The following is a 23,285-nucleotide window of genomic DNA, read 5'->3' on the forward strand; positions in this document are numbered from 1 at the left end:
GTTTAGTCTCTTGTATCTACTTGAGCTAAGAGGCACACTCCTCACGAATATCACTTTATGTCCCACAGTCCAGTCCAATCCTTGTCTGAAGAGTTGGCCTCGGGAATTGTTTTAGTTCTGGGCTGATAGAGAATCCAGGGGGCCATGCCTTCTGGGGTTCCTCCAGTCTCAGACCATTAAGTCTGATCTTACTAGAATTTGAGTTCTGCACCCCACCTTTCTCCTGTTCCATCAGGGACTCTCTGTTGTGTTCTTGTCAGCGTGGTCATCGGTGGTGGCCGGGCACCTTCTAGTTCTGGGAAGGACTGCTTTTTGATAGGATACTAGTAAGGTTTCAAAGTAACTTGCCCAAGATCTTTCCACTGAGTAAAGATGAAGCTAACACTGTGCCCCAGCCTCTGATACCTCATCCAATAAATTGCTAATTCTTTTTTAAATAAGGGAGCAGCACCCTGGCTGTCCCTCAGACATTCTGGGAGCGTATGTGAGATTGTAACAATAAATGGCTATGGCCCACTCTGCCGATAAAATACTAGTTCTTAGAGGCCAAATTAATGTGTATGTTTTAATCCACACATCACCCACAAGAGGGAGCACTGAATACCTTCAGTGTTTCTGAACAGTGTGCTTCCTACAGCGGTGCCCTTGGATGTCAGGAGCCTGTGTTACTGCTGGGAAGCAGCTGGCAGGCTGGCAGGGCAGCAAGGTCCTCAGATCACTCCCAGAAATACTTGGACATTGGCAACCTGGGGTGAGCAACTGTTGGACAGCAAGAATGCGGAAGCCTAGCAGGAGCCCGAGCTTGCTGGTGAGAAGAGAGCCTGTCTAGTCTAGTCTGGAGAGAGTTCGAATGGGGAACTGCTGGTGGGGCTTCAGGCTGTGCCTCCTCGGCAGGAGCCTGCTGGAATCCTGCTCCCAGGCATGCCTCATAGGGATGTTTTAAAAATCAAATGGGATGGACTAAGATGTAAATAACATATTCAGAGCATCACTCTGTATCTGAGCAGAGTAGGGCACTCTGAAACCTTGCGTTTTCCACCCCTATCTTGTCTCCCTTCCTGATAAGATTGGGCAGCCCAGACCCACACATAGTCTGGGGAACTGGATTGGCACCCAACTTGTTTTGTCTTCATATTCAGCACTCCCACCAGCTAGGGCAGAGAACACAATGGAAACAGAAACAGCTTCTCCCAAGGATGACTTGGCATGATCTGGGCTCGTTAGTCAAGGGGAGAGGACACCCCTAAAGTATCTACTACCAGTTGCCATCAAGTTGATTCTGACTCACGGTGACCCCGTGTGTGTCAGAGTAGAACTGTGCTCCACAGAGTTTTCAATAGCTCATTTTCCAGAAGTAGATCACCAGGCCTTCAGAGGCACCTCTGGGTGGACTCAAACTTCCAACCTTTCTGTTAGCAGCCAAGCTTGTTAACTGTTTGCACCATCCCAGGGACTCTAAAGTACCTAGTGGTCAATCATACTCATGGTATTTGCCTCAGGGTAGTCTTTCCACCTAGTTAACCACTCTGTTAGCTAAGGTCTACCACCTGTATGCAGAGGGAAGGAGCAAAGATCGCTTTTCTCTTTTCCATTAGGGTCTTCCAGAGGCAGAGAAGCAGGGAAGAAACTTGGGCTTTGGACAGACTTGAAACTGAGGCGTTACCAGGAACCATCTGGGCTCACTCAGCCGTTCTTCTTGGGAAAGACTTCCTTAGGAATGATTCCTGCCTTTCTCCCTCCCAGGCTTGAGCTCAACACTAGTCCTTTACTGCGAGGAGCCAAACTGATGCTGACCTGATTAAGCAAAAAAGAATTAATTTATTAAAAGAGTATTGGGAGGGCTAGAGAACCAGGCCTGAGGCAAAGCTTCCAGCAGTGATACCCCAAACCATGCTGCAGAAGCAACCTGATGAGGACGCTGCTGCTGCCGCCGCAGAACACCTACGCTGCTGCCCCAGGAGGTCAACCTGCAGCCACAGCCAATCCCAAAGCAAGCCAGATGCCTTTGCCACCACCTTCCCCGGAAAGGACGCTTGCGCATGCTTTTTCCTCACGTTGGCCACTTGCAATTCAGAGTCCTGTCCCAGTGCCCCTGACATGAACTCCACACCATAGGCCTGTGTTCTAGCTCTAAAGTAAGTTTTCTAGCTTCTATTTTGGAAAAGCAGGACTTAAAGTGGGAAATTTTCCAAGCACTAGAATGTGTGTCCAGAAATAGCAAGGACACAAGAAATGTCCATTTTGCACTCCGTAGGGGCTCTTGTCATCTCCCCAGCCCTGTCTCCTCCCAGCTGGTGGAACCAGGCCCTGGACAAAGATGGCCCGTGGGCCCCGTGTTAAGGCTTGGCCTGAGTTGTTCTGCAGGCACATGAGCCGTAAGAGAGGCACAGAGCATTAACATGGGCCATCCAGAGAGTGAGTGATAAGGTGAAGGTATCCAGAGCTGGTTAGGGGAAGGGTGCCAGTGGAGGATATGGGAGTCCCTCAGAAGGTGCCTTAACTAGAATCATAAAATGTTAGAACTGGGAAAGCTTTGAGGAGCATCCAGTCAGGGCCACAAACACAAATGACTATAGGGAGGAGACAGGCAGGTAATAAATGAGCTGAAGCAGGCTGAGCAAAGGATAATAGGGGATAGTGAGTTCTGTGGAAAACGCCACTTTAGGCATTAAAAGTCAAAATTAAAAAAAAAAGTGATAAAAATCAAAGTTGTTGCCTGGGAGTGGTGGTGGTAGAGTTAGTAGAATTTAACTTGTAAAAGGGGGCAAGAGTGAACTTTTTGGGGTGATGGAATATTCTGTATCTTGCTTTGGGTATTGGTTACACAGTATATATTCATCCAATAAACATCCAATGCACACTTATCTGAGCATTTTACTGTGTATTAATTTTACCTCTTTTTTACATAGACAAGCTATAAAATATATCTGTAAAGTGATTTGGTTTTAGGGCTACCCATTTGCAAGCTTCTGTTCCAATCCAACTTTCTTCTCTTAGATGTGAGGAATCAGACTCTGAGAAGAGTAGTCTTCCCAAGGGCACAGGTGAATTGTCGCCGCCAGAGGTGCGCCTGCGGCTCTGAAGAAGGTGACCGACTGCAGCGTGGGCTAGTGGGCTGTGCCTCTTACTGCGCAAACTCAGTTCCGGGCTTTGTGCCGGCAGCAGCCGTGCTAACCTAGCATTTCCACCAACAGAAAGGAGCTTCCCGGGATATGGGCAGACGACTGTACCAGGCAGGAAAGTGAGACGGTCACTAACCGCCTACCCGGAGCAGGAGGAGGTGGGCGAAGCACCCGGCCCCAGGGAACACGAACCAGGCGCGAAGATAAATCACGGACACAAACTACACTGACCGTTCGGGGCTGGTACTGAGTGCCAAATGCCGATGCAGACAGCTAGGTTACAGGAAAGGAAATCCAATCTGGGAGAGAGGCGGCGGTGTAAAGTGAAACCCACCTGAACAGCGGCCGCCAACCGCGATTGAGCCTCCTCTCTGAGCGGGCCCTTCAGGCACTTACCTAATTCTTACTTCGCAACCGCCCTGCTCGATGAGGTACCAAAAAAACAAAAAAAAAACCGACCTATCCCCATCCAGTCCATTCCGACTCATGGCTACCCCTTGAGTTACAGAGTAGAACTGAGCTCCATAGGGTTTTCTTGGCTGTAATCTTTATGGAAGCAGATCTCCAGGCTTTTCTTCCACGGCACCACTGGGTAGGTTCGAACTGCCTATCTTTTGGTTAATAGTGCAGTGCAAACCGTTTTGGCCACCAAGGGACCCTTGGATGAGGTACAAGCATCTCCATTTTACAGACGAGAAAATCAAGGCTCCCCGCAGCTGCACGGAGCTCTTTAAGGACTGAGTTGGGATTCTAAGCCCACTTGTCTGACATCAAACCGTTGCTCCTTCCTCTCCTTTCTACCCAGAGGCAAGTAGGTATCTGCAGGAGTTACTAAAAGCATATTACAAAGCAAATGTGCCAGTTTCGATGTAGGCACGGCACAGGAGAGCTTAGAGCACTGGGGCGGGGACTGGGCAGTGTCATGGTTGTACCCCGGGAGTGAGCGCGCCGCCGGCCGCCAGGACCTTCCGGACGCAGGGGCCCTGCCCTCCGCTCTGATTGGCGAGCCAGTCCGGCCTCCATCCCGGCTCACCTGCCCCTCCCAGCCAATCGCGGGCACCAGAATTGGGCTGTCGCGGGAGGGCGGGGGTGCGCAGCCGGCTCGAAGCCCAGCTGCCCTCCCCACGAGTTCTCGCCGGGCTGCAGCCCTCCGGAGCTGGGAGCCGCAGGCTGCGCGCCCCGGGCCCCTGGCCGCGCCCCCTTCCCGCCGCGTTCCGTGCTCGCGCGCTTTAATGCCGCGCCTCCGGGCTGGAGCCGCTCCTGGTCTCCGCTCGCTGAGCCGCGCCTCGACGGCGACCGGAGCCGCCGGGGACGAGGCCTCCCCGCAGCCTCCACGCCGCACCCTCACCTGGAACCGCGTATCCCGCCGGGGGCTGCTGTCCGTGCCGTTCTGGGACTGCCAGTTCCAGGGGAGTGCGTAGGCCAGGCCAGGGGCAGCCCCGCGGAGGCAGAATGTTCACGTCTAAGTCCAACTCGGTGTCGCCCTCGCCGTCCATGGAACAGGCCGACTCGGACGCGCTGGACATCAGCACCAAAGTGCAGCTCTACGGGGTGCTGTGGAAGCGGCCCTTCGGGAGGCCGTCGGCCAAGTGGTCCCGACGGTGAGTGCGCCCCCCGCACCCGGCGCTGAGGACCCTCTTCCCACCCTCTCAGTCACCGTCCTGGCTCTGCCTTATTTTGTGACCTTGGCCGTTTCACTCTAGGCTGGCTTTTCCTGAAAGATGTGAACCCCTCTGAGGTCTTTTCTGTCCTGAGGGCGGAGACAGCTGGTTTGTAACCACTGGTCGGGGGATGCAGTGGACCTTACTCCCGAGTGGGAAGGTTGGAAGTTGGCTGAAGAGATCATACGAGGCCGTGGTTGGAGCGCAGTTGGGTCAGGTTGGGCCAGAGTCGGCCAAGGAGGGAGAAGCTCCATCTCCAGCGGCAGATTTCCCCTTAGGACCCCCATTACCAATTCCATCATCTTTACAAGCCCCGCACCCCCACCCGAAGGCTGCGGGATCACCAGAGGACACGCCTTGGCTGGGGAGCGGACTTAGAGGTGGGACACCTTCCTCCCCTCCCCTACCCCCCTGCACACACTGAGGAGCGGTTGGCTGGCCAGCCCCTCTGAAAGGCTCAGGCCAGAGGAACGAGGAAGGGCCAGAGGGTCCTAAGGGTCTGTGCCCACCCTTGGAGGAGTGCTGCCTGCAACGCCTCCAGCTGACCTCTAAAATAATAAAAAGTCTGGGCTCAGGGAAAATAGATTCCGGTGCTTGTGAGGGAGAGAAGGAACCCGGAAAGAAAGGATGAAGCTGGGGGGAGAGGGAGTGGGGGAGGGGATGGATTGGTCCTGCCCTGAGGACCCATCCTTTGGAGGAATGGCTCGGAGTGCCAGAGCAGCCCCCGGCCCCTTGTTTCTGCACCAGCCTCCTGGTCCCCAACTCAGAGGGGACTCTCAGACTTCAGCTGCCATTTTGGGCTTATGCATGGACCTGTAAGATATTGGGGGAGGGGGTAGCTCACAGCTGCAAGCTTGCCTCCTGGGATGTCCTAGAAATCTCAGACCTGTTTGGGCCCCTTCTTCATTCCACACTGTAAGTCTGCCCTTGAATGAAGGGAGTCTCAAGTGTTCTCAGAACCACAGATCACATGGATATGGTTGTGATTGTCTCTGATGTTCTATTTTGATAAATAATATTTCTACAAGACCGTGGGACAAATGGAGCTGTGGATGATGCTTTACATTTTACATAGCAGGTTTCACATACTTTTAAAATTTTTTTACTTATTTTGTTGTTGAGAATATACACAGCAAAACATACACCAATTCAACAGTTTCTACGTGTACAATTCAGTGACAATTGATTACATTCTTCAGGTTGTGCAACCATTCTCACCCTCGTTTTCTGAGTTGTTCCTCCCCCATTAACATAAACTCATTGCCCCCGAAGGTTCCTATGTAATCTTTTGAGTTGCTGTTGTCAATTTGATCCCCTGTAGATAGATCTTGAAAGAACACAATGCTCAAAGCAGATTTTCTTTACTAGTTAAGCTAAACTATTGTTTAGTTTTAAGAATACTTCTGAGGATATTTTTTTTCTTTCTTTTAAATTTGTATATTAGATGAAAGTTTACAGAGCGAATGAGTTTCTCATTAAACAATTAATACACGTATTGTTTTGTGACACTGGTTGCCAACCCCATGACATGTCAACACTCTCCCCTTCTTGACCTTGGGTTCCCCGTTACCAGCTTTCCTGTCCCCTCCAGTCTTCTCGTCCTTGCTCCTGGGCTGGTGTACCCATTAGTCTCACTTTGTTTTATGGGCCTGTCCAATCTTTGGCTGAAGGTGAACCTCAGGAGTGACTTCAGTGCTGAGTTAAAAGGGTATCTGGGGGCCATGCTCTTGGGGTTTCTCTAGTCTTTGTCAGACCGGTAAGTCTGGGTTGTTTTTTTCTTTCTTTCTTTCTTTTTTTTTTGTGAGTTAGAATTTTGTTCTACATATTTCTCCAGCTCTGTCCAGGACTCTCTATTGTGATCTCTGTCAGAGCAGTCCCATGGTGGTAGTTGGGCACCATCTAGCTGTGCTGGACTCCATCTGATGGAGGCCATGGTAGTTGTGATCCGTTAGTCCTTTGGATTAATCTTTCCCTTGTGTCTTTGGTTTTCTTCATTCTCCCTTACTCCCGATGGGGTGAGACCAGTGGAGTATCTTAGATGGCAGCTCACAGGCTTTTAAGACCCCGGACGCTACTCACCAAAGTAGAATGTAGAACATGTTCTTTATAAACTATGTTATGCCGGTTGAGCTAGGTGTTCCTCAAGACCGTGAACCCCACAGCCCTCAGTCCAGTAATTTGGTCCCTCGGAGAGTTTGGATGTGTCTCTGAGGATGTTTTTGGTAAAAGGTTTGAAGATTGCCAGGGCAATAGTTTCAGGGGTTCATCCAGACTCCGTGGCTCCAGAAAGTCTGGAATCTATGAGAATTTCCCCCTTTTGATCAAGATTCTTCTGTAGAATCTTTGATCAAAATGTTCAGTAATGGTGGCCAGGCACCATCCAGTTCCTCTGGTCTCATGGCAAAGGAGGCATTTGTTCATGGAGTGGTTTCATGTACTTTTGTTAGTTTTGCCAGGCTTCTCTCTGGGATTTAATGGAACAAGACTCCCTGAGTCCCTCCAAAGTTAAGGTTACATCTGATCCCCTAAATGAAGACCTGGAGCAGCAGATAGAGCATCGTGTGAGGGACTTCCAGGGTTGAGCTGTCTGAGCTGCAGTCCCGGAGGGCCAGAAGCAGCTTGTCTCTACCAGGGCACCGAGTAGGGGTGGAGAGGCTTCTTGCAGATTCCAGTACCATCAGCAGAAATGCCTCTACCACTACCACCACCCTAGCTCTCTTCACCCCAGCTGCTCCAGGCAGCCCACACTCCTCCACTGGGTCTGGCTGCTGTCCCTGGGTATTGCCTTTGGATCTTGTTATGTAGACTTCTCTTGCCAAGTGTTTTCACCTGATTGCATCCCTCATAAATGCTAGGGGCCTGTGCCCCCATAATATACCCCTATACTGCTCCTCACTACTGCAGATATAGTGGGGGCCTGGTTTCTGTACCCATAGTTGATTCCAGATCTGGGAAGTGTTTGGGGGTAAAAGCTCCCAGCACCGTGGTGGAGCCAAGGCCCTCATTCTGAGAATTTCCGTCAGTAGCCCCCACAACCACCCAAATAACTGTCCAATTTAAGTCAGAACAGCAGGCATGCTCTGCAAATACAGCTTTAAGTCAAGTCCTCCAGCCCCTACCAATGAGATTGTCACTCCTGTGCCCTTCTTTTATAGGAATTCTGGAGCTGCGGCTGCACAAAACTCCCTCTACCCTGGGGCTCAGGAAAGAACTGCCTGCCCACCCTAGGTCTCTGTCCATGTTTGCAGTTCTGGGAATACACCACACACACACACACCGTTTAGCTTTGGGTTGGTGACAGAGCCAGCCACATGATGCTAAGCTCAACCCCCTCTTGCTTCCCAGCAGGGCCTCCTGGGCCCCACTTCCCCATTTGTGAAGTGGAGTCTCTAAACCTCAGCTAATTAGTGGCCACAGGAAGGCTTGGGGAGGGGGCAGCTCGACCTGCCACTTCAGAGCCTAGGCATTAGGGCGATCGATACCCTGTCTGGAGCGGCTAAGGGAAGGGGGCCTGGAAAGGCTCCACTCCGTGCTGCATAAATAATGAATGGGCAGGATGGAATTGGCTGTGGCCAGCTGGGTACTGTAAAACCGCTTCCGCTCAGGATCTGGCTCAGGGCGATGGTCCTTCCCCTACTGCCCAAGCAGCCCTGTGCTTTCCTGGGGTGGAAAGATGCCCTTGAGCTTAAGGGCAACGAAAAAGAAAGGAGATTTGTCAAAAACATCAACTAGCAGAGGTAAAAGGATCCGGAAGCAGTGTCCAGAATGTAAGGGTTATGACTCTGCCCTCCCCTTGTCCATGAGCAGTGGAGACAGGTGTGTTGGCGAAGACCTGGGTGGCTCAGAGAGAAGGAGAAAAGGAGCAGAGGTTTCAGGGATAGCTGGTGTCAGCACCGTAATGTGGCTGGTCCTGCAGCCAGACTCGCTCTTTCCCAGGGTTTAACACTTCCTGCAGCTTTCCAGCCCCTCACCCAAGCCCCTTCTGAACACCTTGAGGAGGAGGTCCCAGCCAATGCCTTTTTGCACTGGCAGGGATGCATATTCCTTCTTGCCTTCTCTCCCCACATATAAGGTGATTGGTAGGGCCTTTGTCCAGCCAAAGATCAGCCCGGAAGCAGTTGATTCTTGCAAGATGTTGGGGCTGCAGACAGGGCAGCCCTCTGCCCCAAGAAGCTAAGATTCACAGTATTCACTGGGTGCCAGGGAAGCCATGGAGACAGTAGCCACATTTCCCAAATCCCAGGCCATATGAGTGGACAAGTACCTGCACAGGTGTGGCTAGATTACCTGTGCGCTGGTCACCATACCAAAAAATGTCAGGGAGACCTTCATCTCGCAGGAGGCTTAGGGGACTGGGAGTTTCCCCTTTGGGTCTGAGCTCCCTTGCCAGTGGCCTCATTGCAACACTGAGCTTTCCCAAAGGGCTGAGGGGAACAGCCCAGCTTGCCACTTCGTCTGCCCCGGGTGCAGCCTCCTCTGGTGACCCTGGGTTTGGGTCTCAGTTTCTGGCTCAGGTAGCATTCCCCACAGCTGGCTGTGTGAGCTGCCCCACAAGCACAGCTGTAGTATTTCTCCTTGTTTTACAACTGTGGGGAGTGCCTGGAGGCCCCCTTTAAAAAAAAATAATCTACCTGCGTTCTACAGACTTCTGAAATAGTGACAGTAAGGGTGGGGGCAGTGCCAGGAGGAGCTGAGGGGTAGCGGCTCTCCTTTTAGTGGTGTGAGGGTGAAGCTGTGAGGGTGTCTTAGTCTCCTAAAGCTGCTGTAACAAGTACCACAAAGTGGGTGGCCTTAAACGATAGAAATTTATTGTCTCACAGTTCTGGAGGCTGTTGTTGTTAGGTGTCATCAAGTTGATTCCAACTCATAGCGACCTATAGGATAGAGTAGAACTGCCCCATAGGGTTTCCTAGGCTGTAATCTTTACAGAACAGATTGCCAGCTCTTTTCTCCCGCAGAGCGGCTGGTGGTTTCAAACCACCAACCTTTCAGTTAGCAGCTGAGCACTTAACCATTGCACCACCAGGCTAGAAGTCTGAATTCAGGGTGTCAGCAGGGCCATGTTCTCTACAAAGCTGTAGGAGAAGATCCTTTCTTATCTTTCCCGGTAGCTCCAGGTGTTCCTTACCTTGCAACTGCAGCATAACTCCATCCTCACATGGCTCTCTTCCCTCTCTGTGTCTCTTCTCTTTTATAAGGACACCACTCAGATGGGATGAGGGCCCACCCTTCTCTAGTGTGACCTCATGCTAACTTAACTGAGAGCATCTTTAAAGACCCTATGCCCTAATAAGGTCACATTCACAGGTACAGGGGTTAGGACTTCAGTAAATCTTTTTTGGGGGACACAATTCAATCCAAAACAGGGAGTGATAAAGCAGGGAGGCTCTTTCAGCATTTATGAAGTATAAGAATCTGGGGGACAGTGTCACTGCCCCAGAAAATAATGATCACCTTACTGAAGATGGTGTAGTGTTTTCCACTCTGGCTCCGCCTTCTTGCTCCAGAGCTATTGTTCTTCCAAGCCCACTGGCAGGAACTCTGGGGCACACAGCCAGGAAAGGTGCCTGGTCCTGATCTCCCTAGACTGTCAGTCTGTCCATCACCCCTGCCCCTCTTGAGGCTACAGTGAGCCCTTGGGTTAAGGAGATGGGCACCATCTCTGGATCACATGGGCATAAAACAAAATAACACTCATTAATTCAGGCTTCACTGGGCTCATGTGATGATTCTGCCCCGACCAGGCCCGCTGAAGTTAAGTAAGTTAATTGTGCAAAGAAGCTGTCCTTAGTAGGCTGTTGATGTCCTGTTTGAAAGTTAGTCTCACTTGCATTGGGCCAACCTCAAGCAAAAGCACCTGCATGCAGCTCAGCTTCCTTATGTCCAACCAAAACAACGCAATTGCCAAGTCGATTCCAACTCATGGCAACCCATGTGCTACAGAGTAGAACTGCACTTCATAGAGTTTTCAAGGCCGTGACCTTTTGCAAGCAGATCTCTAGGCCTTTCTTCTGAGGCACCTCTGGATGAGTTCAAACCGCCAACCTTTTGGTTAGTATTCAAGCACTTAACCATTTGCACCACCTAGGGACAACCTCTGTCTTAGTCATCTAGTGCTGCTATAACAGAAATACCACAGGTAGATGGCTTCAACAAATAGAGGTTTACTCTGGATCAGGGATGTGACCTTAGTAAGGGTGTTACAATCCCACCTTAATCTTCTTTAACATAAAATTACAATCACAAAATGTAGGACAACCACACAATACTGGGAATCATGGCCTAAACAAGTTGATACATATTTTGGGGGGTCACAATTCAATCCATGACATTCTACCCTTTGTCCCCCAAATTTATGCCCTTGCTACATGTAAGACACATTCACCCCATCATATCATAGTGAAAGTCTTAACTCCAAGTCCAAATCCAAAAATTCCTCTTCATCTGTGAAGTCTAGAATACAAGTTATCTGCTTCCAAAGTACAATGGCAAAACGGGCACAAGCTAGACATTTCCATTACAAGTGGGAGAAAATGGAGGGAAAGAAGGCATAACAGGCACCAAGCAAGTCAGCAGAACACATTACATTAGCCCTTAAAGCTTTGCAAATAATCCTCTGTTCTCTGAGACCATTTACACAATGGCTCTGCCCTCCAGACTCCAGATATTGGCCACACTCTCCTGATTCTGAGTGTCGGACCCTTGGCTCTAGGCTTCAGCTCTGCCTTCCAGGCCCAGGGGATTGGCAACTCTGCTCCCTCAGCTTTAGGTGCACCATTCTCCCAGTCCATCTGAGTCACGACTCCACCCTTAGAAACATCAGAGGCCATAGCTCCACCCTTTGAAACACCAGAGGTCGTGGGCCATACCTTTTGAGACTGAGGCAGCTTGGCTTCCTGTGTTCCTTGTCTCTTCAGCTTCTGCTTCCTGGTTCCTTGGCCTCTCGGCCCCTCGGGCCTCATCAACTGCATCTGCCCTGCTAGGGCAAGTGTTCCAAAGCTCTGTAACTCCACAGACAAGTGCCTGGAGGCACCCCCATTCCACTGGTAAACTTCTGCTGAAAGGCACTCAGCTCTTGCTCCATGGGTCGGCAAGCCTAGCTCCATCAATAAGTGCCTGGAGGCACCCCACGCTACCAGGAAGCCTCCTGTGCAAAGGCGCTCAGCTCTCTTGCTCTGTGTCTGGCGCTGGTCTCCTGGTTCTGCTGTGGCCGGTTCTCTGCTGCTGCCACTTCTGTGCTGCTGCCAGTCCTCTGCTGCTTCTGGTCCTCTATCCATTCACAGTTTCAAAACTGCTTCCACATTTTACATATCTGTTAGAGTAGCCCCTCGCTCAGTACCAAATTCTGTCTTAGTCATCTAGTGCTGCTGTAACAGAAATACCACAAGTGGATGGCTTCAACAAACAGAAGTTTATTCTTTCACAGTCTAGTAGGCTAGAAGTCCATATTCAGGGTATCAGCTCCAGGGAAAGTCTTTCTCTGTCAGCTCTGGAGGAAGGTCCTTATCATCAATCTTCCCCTGGACCAGGAGCTTCTCTGTGCAGGAACCCTGGATCCAAAGGATGAGCTGTGCTCCCAGTGCTTCTTTCTTGGTGGTATGAGGTCCCAACCCTCTGTTCACTTCCCTTTCCTTTTATCTCTTGTAAGATAAAAGGTGGAGCAGGCCACGTGCCAGGGAAACTCACTTTACATTGGATCAGGGATGTGACCTTACTAAGGGTGTTACAATCCCACCCTAATCCTCTTTAACATAAAATTACAATCACAAAATAGAGGACAGCCACACAATGCTGGGAATCATGGCCTAACCAAGTTGACACATGTTTTTGTGGGTCACAATTCAATCCATGACAACCTCCTTATGTCCAGGACTTGAAAAGAATGAAGCAATGTATTTTGCGAGCAGCTGTGGGTATGGTAGAAAGTAAAATTGGGCTGAGAGACAGGAGCTCTGAGTTCCATTACCAGCTGTATGACCCAGGCCACGGCATGTCCCCTCACTGGCCTGCAGTGCTTCATCTGCAAATCTGTGGTTTTTAAGCTGTGGTCCACAGATGACTCTAGAGGCACCTTGAGGCCACCACACAGGAGAGTGGAGAGCAAATGGTGAAGCTCCAAGGCCACCTACCCACTCAGTCAGCCTCTGCACTGTTATCTGTTTTACATATGAAGCTTGCCCTTTATGATATTGTTTGGAGAATCCTGCTAAAAAGTTTATGAACCTCCGGTGGCGCAGTGGTTAAGTGCTCAGCTACTAAACGAAAGGTCGGTAATTTGAACCCACCAGTCGCTCTGTGGAAGAAAGATGTGACAGTCTACTTCCATAAAGTCACAGCCTTGGAACCCTGTAGGGCAGTTCTACTCTGTCCAGTAGGGTCACTGTGAGTTGGAATCGACTCGATGGAACGGGTTTTGTTTTGATTTTGGACTTGATGATCCCTCGATGAACTCTAACATGTGGTGACTCATGCCCTGTGAAGTTCTCTGGATTCTTGCTTCCTTCTTCCTCAAGCATGATGCAGAGAGGAAGCACAGGTAAGTGAGCATTCCTTGAGTACTCCAGGCTGTCCGGAATGACAAAAAGGGGCACACTTGGGCTGTATCGTTTCTGCCTTCCTTCTTCCACTTCTGAAAAGGACACTTAAGAAAAGCTGTCCTTACAACAGAGAGTCCCTGACAGAACAGGAGAAAAGTGGGGTGCAGAACTCAAATTCTGGTAAAAAGACCAGACTTAATGGTTTAATTGAGACTGGAGGGACCCTGGAAGACATGGCCCCTGGACTCTCTGTCAGCCCAAAACTAAAATCATTCCCGAGGCCAACTCTTCAGACAAAGATTAGACTGAACTATGGGACGTAAAATGATACTCGTGAGGAGTGTGCTTCTTAGCTCAAGTAGATACATGAGACTAAATGGGCAGCTCCTGTCCAGAGGCGAGATGAGAAGGCAGAGAGGGTCAGGAGCTGGTTGAATGGACACAGGAAATCCGGAGTGGAAAAGAACAGTGTGCTGTCACAGTATAGGGAGAGCAACTAGGGTCACAAAACAATGCATATATAAGTTTTTGTATGAGAGACTAACTTGAATTGTAAACTTTCACTTAAAGCACAACAATAAAAAAAAGAAAAGCTGTCCTTCCTGGCTCTAGGATTTACTTGCCCCTAACCCCTCACACACCCATTCTCAGTGTCTGACATGCTCAGGAGTAAGGGAGACTGGGTGTGGAGGCTGCATGAAGCTCCTGGGTGCTGGTCCTATTCTTAAAGTTTATGCCTGGGGAGGAGGGAGCTACCAGGCTGCCTGCAAAATGTAACCCACGTGTAACTTCCTGCCGCCTTGAGAGGGAGATAAGATTGGCCCCAAGGTCTAATCCTGCATCCAAACCAAACCCAACCCATTGCTGTCAAGTCAATTCCGACTCATAGCAGCCCTTTAGGACAGAGTAGAACTGCCCCATAGGGTATCCAAAGAGCAGCTGGTGGATTTGAACTGCCAGCTCTTTGGTTAGCAGCCAAGCTCTTAACCACTGTGCCACCAGGGCTCCAATTCCGCATCCAAGGAAGTCTAAAACCTGAGCCAGGGTTTCTGCTAATCCCTAAAAGACTCTAACTTCTTGCTTACTTGGTTTATGGATTGATCTGCTGTCCGGTGTATACACCTTGACACAAGGGATGGAATGGTTCACCACGGCCTCTTGACCCTGTAGCACCCAGACTCTTACATTTTCCCTGATGCTCTCTCTTCTGCCCCCTCCCATCACTCCTCCTCCTCACTGCCCTCCAGGATTTCCCTGGAACTCCACATTTCTTTCACTCTGTTTTGCAAAACCCTCTCTAGCCCCAACCCTAGACCCAGCCTTTGTGTCTCCAAACACTGAAGGAGCCGGCAGAGTGGACAGGCCTTTCTTTAACAGCACCCACCCAGCCTGGAAGGTACCTGTGGGCCCAAGTAGCATTCTTCCTCTGGTCCAGCTGGATCTATCGAGAGGTCAGTGTTGATGATCAAGCTGTGGTTAAGGCCTTGTTGCATTCAGAGCACCAGGGAAGGCAGAAAAAGCTGGGTGCAGAGCTCAGGAAAACCCTCCCTGGGTTCCCTAGCTCAGTGGGTGGCATGTGTCAACCCTGTCACCCAAGCTGGACTCCTGGTCATTGTGTCACCCCACCCTGCCTTTGTGTAATTATTCAACAGGATCTACGGATTTTTACCTCCCAATAACTAATGTGCCCCTTTGCTTGGCTGCAGTCCCCCTCAAGGCCACACTCCTACATCTAAAATTACAATCTGACCTCACAAATGCCCCATTTGAAACCCCCCAGGGCTCCTCTTATCTGCAGGAAGTACCTGGCTGTGCTAGGGGATTCATTAGTGCTCTGACCTGAGCTGGCCAGGAGCTTGTAGCCACTTTGTGGAGATAAACTCTAGGAAGACAGTTCCAGGTCAGAAAGTGATGAGGATGACCAGGCGTCAGAGCACAGCAGTGGAGAACATGGGCTTTGTCAGTAGAAAGAGCTGAGTTCAGCTTCCATCTCTGCCACTTACTAGTTGCATAATCTGTCCATGCCTTGGTTTCCTTGAATGTGAAATAGAAAAAAGCCATACCTCTACCTCTTAGAGTTGTGAGAAATTTAAAGCAGATAATGCCAATAAAATCTGCCTATAATGTCAAAAATTTTGCCAAAAAATACCAAGTGTGTGTCTTGGCACCTCGCAAATCCTCCTTAATCTAGAGGTGCAAACACTGTTCTTTAAGACCAGAGAGTCGCCTTACCTTGCACGCACTCTCCTGCCTTCACCGAATGGGGCAGACAAGGAGGGTCCTAAGGGCTAGGGCTTTTGGACTACGCTTCTCCCAGGAACGAACCTAGGCCTGGAAAGAGGGGTGGGCCCCAGACAGGGGTGAGGGGCAGATGCACGAACACGCCATTTGTTTGGAGGACACGGAGCTGGCCAGTTGGGCTGGAGCCAAGAATCTTCCCACAGGAGCCCTGTGAGCACTAAAGGGAAAGGAAGTCAAGGCTGCAGCAGATACTGAGCCTAACAACAACAATAATAGCAAAATGTTTACTGAATGTTTACCATGTGTCAGACAGTGCTCTAAGTCTTTATCTGAAAAAAAAAAAAAAATATATATATACACACACACACATACGTATGTACATACATAGGCAGGCAGACAGACAGGTAGGTAGATAGATGCCATTGAATTGATTCTGACTCGTAGTGACCTTATGTACAACAGAATGAAATGTTGCACAGTCCTGCATTACTCACACGATGGCCGGCATGTTCGAGTCCGTCATTGTGGTTTTTGTGCCAATCCATGTTACCGAGGGTCACCCTTGCCCTCGATGGCCTTCTGCTTCACCAAACATGATTTCCTTCTCCAGTAATGGATCCCGCCTGATGACATGTCCAAAGCAAGCAAGTTGGACAGTGTTCTGTTGTAAGCCATAAGATTTCCATTGATTAATTTTCAGTAGATTGCCAGGCCTTTCTTCTTAGTCTGCCTTAGTCTGGAAGCTCTGCTGCAACCTGTCTACCATGGGTGACCGTGCTGCTATTTGAAATACCAGTAGCATAGTGTCTTAGTTATCTAGTGCTGCTATAACAGAAATGCCACATGTGGGTGGCTTTAATAAACAGAAATTTATTTTCTCACAGTTTAGGAGGGTAGAAGTCCAAATTCAGGGCACCGGCTCTAGGGGAAAGCTTTTGTCTCCGTTGGCTCTGGAGGACGATCCTTGTCTCTTCAGCTTGTTTCCTGGTCCCTTGGAGATCTACATGTGGCTTGGCATCAATCCTACCCCATCTTTGCTTGCTAGCTTGTGTTTAATCTCTTTTATATCTCAGAAAAGATTGACTCAAGATACACTAATCCTGCCTTATTAATTTAACAAAGACAAGCCATTCCTAAATGGGATTATAACCACAGGCATAGAGATTAGGATTTACAACATATATTTTGGTGGGACACAATTCAATCCAGAACACATAGCTTCTAGCATCACAGCAACATACATAAGCCACCACAGTACAACCAACTGACAGATGGGTGGTGGTTTATATGAACAAACTACAGTAAAACTTGTGAAAGCTGGAGCCTGTGTAAGGTGGAAACTCATCAGAGAAGGAAAACTCGAATATTTTCCACAAAAAGAAGCCATAGAAAAGTGGTAAGGCTGCACTCTGTCAAAGGCAGAAAACTTGCAAGACCTGGAAAAACAAGGCAGTCCTGTCAAGCTCTGGATCTTACAGGTTTCACTGTAATTTAATTATCCCAACAACCCTACGAGATATAGGTACTATTATCTTCAAGTTACAGATGAGGTACCTGAGCTTAGAGATACTAGGAAACTTGCCTTGGCCATACAGCTATAAGTGGCAGAGCTCTAACCCTAGGCTACCCCAGCCCTTATACCTACAGCCTCTGGCCATCTCTTTCTTGCCCTGGTGCTGGCAGAAAGGAGGAAGCACTGCTTTGGCAGTGTGGTGGGATGAGTAGGAGTAGGGTTCCAATCCCAGCGCCACCTCTGTCCTGTGTGACCTTGCACATATTACTTAACTACTAAGCCTCAGTTTCCTCATCTGTAAAATAGGAGTAAAAAGCCCTTACCCTCGCACCCCCCACCCCAGATTGTTACATGGATCAAATACACAGATACATGTAGAGCACATAGCACAGTAGCTGACACATGGTTCCGTCTCAATAAACTTCATTATCTCCAGCCCTTACCCAGCCCAGCCAGATTCTGCAGGGCTCAGAGGAAGGGGCCCCTGGCTTGCAGTCAGAATGACAGGTTTATAAGCACAGCTGTTGTTTGGGTCCTGGAAGCTTGCTTGCCATGTGTGCCCTTCATTGGGCAATACGCAGCCCTGCCAGCCAGGGAGTGGGCTTCCTCCTCCTCCAGGTCTGTGCCAACTCCCCTCCCCTCCCCACCCCACCCACACCTAGCCAAGAACAGCTGGAACTGGGCTAGGCTTGGCATATATGGCCTATGGACCCTTTGTAATCCCCTGCAGCCCACCGGGGCTCCTCAGCCAGCTGAAGTCTGGCTGGCATGGAGCAAAGGCTGCCCTGGACATCCATCCATCTTCCCTGCCTGTCTCTGTCCCTTACTTCAGAGAACGAGAAGGGAGGGGTGTGACAGTTGGGGACAACTGGGTGTCCCTCGGTGGCACAAATATTTTGAACTCGGCTGCTAATCTAAAGGTTAGCAGTTCAAACCCACAAAGCAGTGCCACAGAGGAAGGACCTGGAGATCTGCTTCCATTATGATTACAGCCAAGAAAACCCTATGGAGCAGTTCTACTCTGCACACATGGGGTCACTGTGAGTTGGAATCAACTTGACAGCAACAGGTGGTTTTGGTTATGTGCCAAGCGAGTGCTGAGGACTTTACATTCCTTCATGCTCCTGAGCTTGTCTCCTGTTGTGGCGATAGCCCCTAACAAGCCCCCTGCCTCCGCCCCCAACATCTCAACACAGCAGCCAGGATGGGCCTGTTACAGTGTGAGACGGATCATGCCACTCCTACAAACAACCCTTTAGTGGCTGTCTCTCTTACAGAGATACAGAAAAAGCCAGCCTGTATCAGCTGGCGGTGTGACTTCAGCAAGTCACATCCCCTCTCTGCTTTGTTTCTGCACAGGGAGCACCTGCCTCATACGGTAACTGTGAGTGTTAAATGCATTAACAGAGGGAGCTGCTTAAAACAAGCCTGGGCTTGTGGGAAGTGCTAAGTAATTATTAGCTTTATCATTATTGTGATTACAATAGCCCACAGTGCCCCACGGCTGGCCGGCTGCTCTGCCTGGTTCACTCGCTGCAGCCACACTGGCAGCATCTTCGCAGTGCACTTCCCACCTTTGTACCTGCGGCGCAGCTACCTGCAGCACCTTCCCTCTCCTTAATGAGGCCCTCCCTGACCACCCTATTTAATGTTGAAACCTGTGTCCTCCTCCCATCCCCGTCACAGTCAGTTCCCCTTACCCAGCTTTATTTTTCTCCATAGCATTCATTGGCACCTGGGACACACCGTATTTCTCTTATTTACTGTCCACCTCCCCACCACACAGGAGTCCCTGGGTGGTACAAGCCATCGAGTGCTGGACTACTGACTGAAAGGTTGCCAGTTCGAACCCACCCAGAAGCACCTCAGAAGACAGGCCTGGTGATCTGCTTCTGAAAGGTCACAGCCTTAAAAACTCTGTGGAGCAGTTCTACTCTGCCCACATGGGGTTGGAATCAACTCGATGGCAACTAACAGCTCCCCACCACACACACACTTGAGTGTAAGCTCTGTGGAGACAGAAACTGTTGTCTCTTGTCCACAGCTGTGTCCCCAGCACCTAGAACAGTGCCTGGCACAGAGTAGAAGCTCAGTAATTATTATTATTATTGATTGTGCTTTAGGTGAAGGTTCACAGAGCAAATTAGTTTGTCATTAAATAATTAATACACACATTGTTTTGTGACATTAGTTGCCAACCCTGTGACGTGTCAACACTCCATGATTATTGTTGAATCAACAAATGAACCCAAGAAGGATATTTGTACCCCTATTTTACAGGGAAGGAAAGGGCAATTCAGCAAGATTGGGGCTTGCCTGAGGCTGGAGCTGTGAAGGAGGGGGATTGTCCGACTCCAGAGCCTCTGCTGTCTGCCTGCCCATGTGTCTAATGATTGTCTGGCCACCCGCTGCCCAACTCCCTGGCACAGTGCTTTGTCCTGAGTGGAGAGGGGCTCCAGAGTGGCAGAAGGACAAGGAAGTATTTCAGAAGCCCTTGAAGAGGGAGGAGGAAGGCCCCAGGAGGCAGCCCAGTGCATCTGGCTCAATGATCCTGCAAGTGATGCATATTTAGACTGAGAATGCATCGCTCAGCTCCGCACCCCCCGCCCCAGCCCAGCCCTGGGTCCTGGGACTTGGAAGCAGGCCTTCAAACCCCTGCTGAGAATTTGCATTTCTAAAAGTTCTCAGAAGTTATACATAAGAATCACCTGGGGATCTTATTAAACTATAGATTCTGATTCAGTATATCTGGTGTGGAAAAGCAAATTCTCAGCAGGAAACTTGTTAGAAATGCAGATTTTCAGCAGGGATTCAAACTGGAACGAACCAGCTCGAAGACCTGCTTGGCAGAGTGGTGAGCACTTTGATTCACAATCTCATCTGATCCTCACAGCAGCTGGGTATAGTAGGTGTCATTATCCCCATTATACAGGTAAAGAAAGCGAGGCTTAAAGAGGTCAAGTTAATTGCCAAGACCTCTCATAGGAAATGGCAGGTCTTTCTGATGCTGTGCTCTTATCTGCTGTCTGAAGTTCCCCCTGAACAGTCAGGGAACGTCTACTGAGGCCCCCAGAACTGAAGGGGCATGACAGTGGGTGCTAGGTGCCAAGTTTACAGCCCAGTGGGCAAGCGCAGGAAGAGCTGGGACATCAGCATGGGCCGGGCTGGTCACCAAGACTGAGAAGGGTTCAGCCAGGTGAAGGGCAAAGGGAGGCCGTTCCAGGTAGAACAACACAATCTGTGTTTGCAGGATAGTGCAAAACCTCGTGCGCTGGGAGGCAGTGAGCTCAATGGTTTGTCTGGAGCGGAAAGCCCAAAGGGCAGAACTGGTGGAAAAGCTGAGAAGGTGGGCTGGGTTCCAGAGCTGGAAAGCCCAGCACGTCACTACAGTTCTGTAGTGGGTGCTGTCAGTCTGCTCTTTCCCCACTGGGGGCAGGAAGGCCTGGAGGAAGAATTGACATTAGCAGTGTGTCCGCTCTGAGCAGGGTCTACAGGGCTGCATTCACTATCTGGAGGGGTAGAAGGTCAGTGGAAATAAAAAAATGGGTTGGTATGAGGCTTAGATCCAAGGACAAAGCTGCTTGTCACTTCCCTGCTGGGGAGAGGAATGTCAGCTGCCAGCATTCCCAGGGACTTTCCCCCGCAGCAGCCATGGCCTCAGGAACAATCACCAGCGTGGCTGGTAGAACCTTGAGAAACTTCACTGGTGTCATGTCCACCAGCGACTTTTCAAGCCCCTCACAAGAGGGCACTTTCAACCAGTGGTGTGCTGGTAAATGTTTAACAGCCAACTCTGGCAGGGGGAAAGCACCGTTTGTAGCGTTTGATGACTTTCATGGTGTAATTACTCCCACCATGGCCAATATCGAGCTACCAGTGTGCTGTCACTGAATGCAGAGTGGGGAAAAGAGTCACACTGTCGGCCATCGAGAGCCCATGTAAGCCGGCTTCCGCACACCACTGCTTTCAACTCCCACCTCAAGTGTGTGCACACACACACACACACGCACACACACACACTTTCAACAACTTTCAGAATCTCCACCAAGTTCTACTCACATCCCATCATGACAGCGGGGCATTAGCAGGAGCCCTGGGAGGAAGAAGCCAGCCACCCTGTGTGTCCCTGAGTCACAGGGCCAATCAGTCTTCCCCTGGGAGATACTTGGTGTCTTGTCACAGTCAGCCCCACTCATTAGCCCTGAGAGAGTCCCCAGGGTGGGTCCAAGTGCTCCATATGTTGGCATCAAGGATGTCATCTCCCCAACAACCAGAAATCACCAGGTCACAGAAATCCTAAGTCAGACCTCAGTCCCAAAAGGAGGCTGTGGAGCCATGTGAGACAAATGGGTATGCAGGTGTCACTGTGTAGAGTGTCTCCTCACCAGCCTGGTACCCCAATTCCACTCAATTGTCAACCTTCACGATTACTTGCCAAAAGACCCATCTTAGAATCCTGAGTCTTCTTTCCCTCCTTCTCCCCGTCCTGGGGCAGACCCTAAGTGACTGGAGGTGATGGCTCAAGGGGCTGAAGGTACCCGAGGGGAAGGGCCACGGACGCCCTGCCAAGGCTGCTGGTTCAGGGGGCATGGGAGCAGCCAGGCCCAGAAACCAGCCATGGGCCTCCCATTTCAGCTGCCCACTGTCCGAGGGTTGGACAGCCTGTGGGGAAGGGCAGCTGGCCAGCTGAGGCCTTCGCACAGATGTGCAACTTGAGTTGGTAAGGATGAGTCTGAGCTGGCATCCCCAGGGGCTCCCATGTGAGTCCAGGGCCCCCAAGGGTGTCTGCTGTCCTGAGAAACCTCACCCCTTCTCTCCTGGTTGCCCCTCCTTCCCCACCCCGCTCTGTAGGTTTTTCATCATCAAAGAGAGCTTTCTGCTTTACTACTCTGAGAGTGAAAAAAAGAGCTTTGAAACCAATAAATACTTCAATATACATCCTAAGGTGAGGTGACCTCTCCCAGGGCCACAACTGGGGAGGGTCCACTGGGGGCAACAGGGAATGGGGCCTTGTGAGGGTAAGGGACTGTCCGTGGTCTTGCTCTGGCTTAGCAGAGAGTCTGGCAAGCAGATTCTTCTAGAGGAGAGAGACCCCCTGTCTCCCTTCTGGGTTGGCCTCCCACCCTCCTGTGCCTCAAAGCTTCCCTTCCCCTCTGAGTTACCTGGCCTCTGTCTAGTGGCCCAGGGTCTAGCTTCCAGCCTGAGGTCATTGGCAGGACCTGGCTTTGGCTGAGGCCCCCAGGGACCCTGAGTGACTTGGGCTGGGCGGGGCTGGGGCTGCCTCCTCTGGTTCTTCCTCAGGGTGTCATCCCTCTGGGGGGCTGCCTGGTAGAGGCCAAGGAAGAGCCCAGCATGCCCTACGCCATGAAGATCTCTCACCAGGACTTCCATGTGAGTAAAGCTCTCTACTCAGCCTGGCTTCCCCAGATCCCCAGGCTCCCTAGGGTGACCACTCCAGAGGCCTGCCATAGGGCCGTGGGGTGGGGGTGGGAGACCAGACCTGTGGGCACAGCCTCCATCACCCTTGGAGGGACCCACCTCTCAGGCAGCCCTGTGGCTCCTCTTCCTGGCAGGGGAACATTGTGCTGGCTGCTGAGTCCGAGTTTGAGCAGGCCCAGTGGCTGGAGATGCTGCAGGAGTCTGGGAAGGTGTAAGTCCTTACAGGAAGCAAGGGCAGCCCGAGGGCTCGGAGGGGGAAGGGGTATGGGCTGGGCACCTCCGAGCTCCCTGTGTCTGCTGGGATCCCAGTGGGCACTGAGGTCCTCAGGAGAGGGCAAGGCAGGGAGGGGGCTTTCTGGGCTTCCTTGAAGACAGGGCTGTGGGCATGGGTGAGCGTGGGTGAAAGGAAACAGGCAGTTTTAGTCAATCTGTGAGGGTTCTACATGAGCGCTGAATGCCACTGCTTTCTAGAGTCACTGTTGGCAGATGTGGCACCATTTTGTCTCCAGCTCTTGGGAGCCAATTTAGCATCACTCCTCCAATTTGGCCACCTCTCCATACCCACCTCACCTCCCCAGCCCATAGTTAATCCTAGTGGAGACTGGAGCTAGGGCTTGTAAATCAGGGTCCAGAACACGGAAACCCCAGCCCAGCACAGTCCATTTGACCCCTGCCCCGGCACCTGTCTGTTTGAGCTGGGCTGTGCTTTTAGTTCAACCCATAACACTGAGTGTGCCCATGCCAGGCCTTGGGCTAGGTGGTGGGCATTGGG

General features: G+C 50.7%; 1 protein-coding gene across 1 annotated transcript in view; it reads left to right on the top strand.

Moving 5' to 3' along the window:
* Window positions 1-4,533: 4,533 nt before the first annotated feature.
* The window catches only part of PLEKHD1 (pleckstrin homology and coiled-coil domain containing D1), a 33,912-nt gene continuing 15,160 nt past the window's right edge, over window positions 4,534-23,285 (top strand). The window contains exons 1-4 of the mRNA XM_004370984.1: window positions 4,534-4,723; window positions 21,926-22,019; window positions 22,376-22,465; window positions 22,648-22,724. Coding sequence (XP_004371041.1) covers window positions 4,575-4,723; window positions 21,926-22,019; window positions 22,376-22,465; window positions 22,648-22,724 — 410 coding nt within the window. The 5' untranslated portion in view covers window positions 4,534-4,574. The remainder of the gene's footprint in view (window positions 4,724-21,925; window positions 22,020-22,375; window positions 22,466-22,647; window positions 22,725-23,285) is intronic.

Source organism: Trichechus manatus, unplaced genomic scaffold, assembly GCF_000243295.1.
Source record: "Trichechus manatus latirostris isolate Lorelei unplaced genomic scaffold, TriManLat1.0 scaffold00010, whole genome shotgun sequence".
In the NCBI taxonomy this organism is placed as follows: domain Eukaryota; kingdom Metazoa; phylum Chordata; class Mammalia; order Sirenia; family Trichechidae; genus Trichechus; species Trichechus manatus.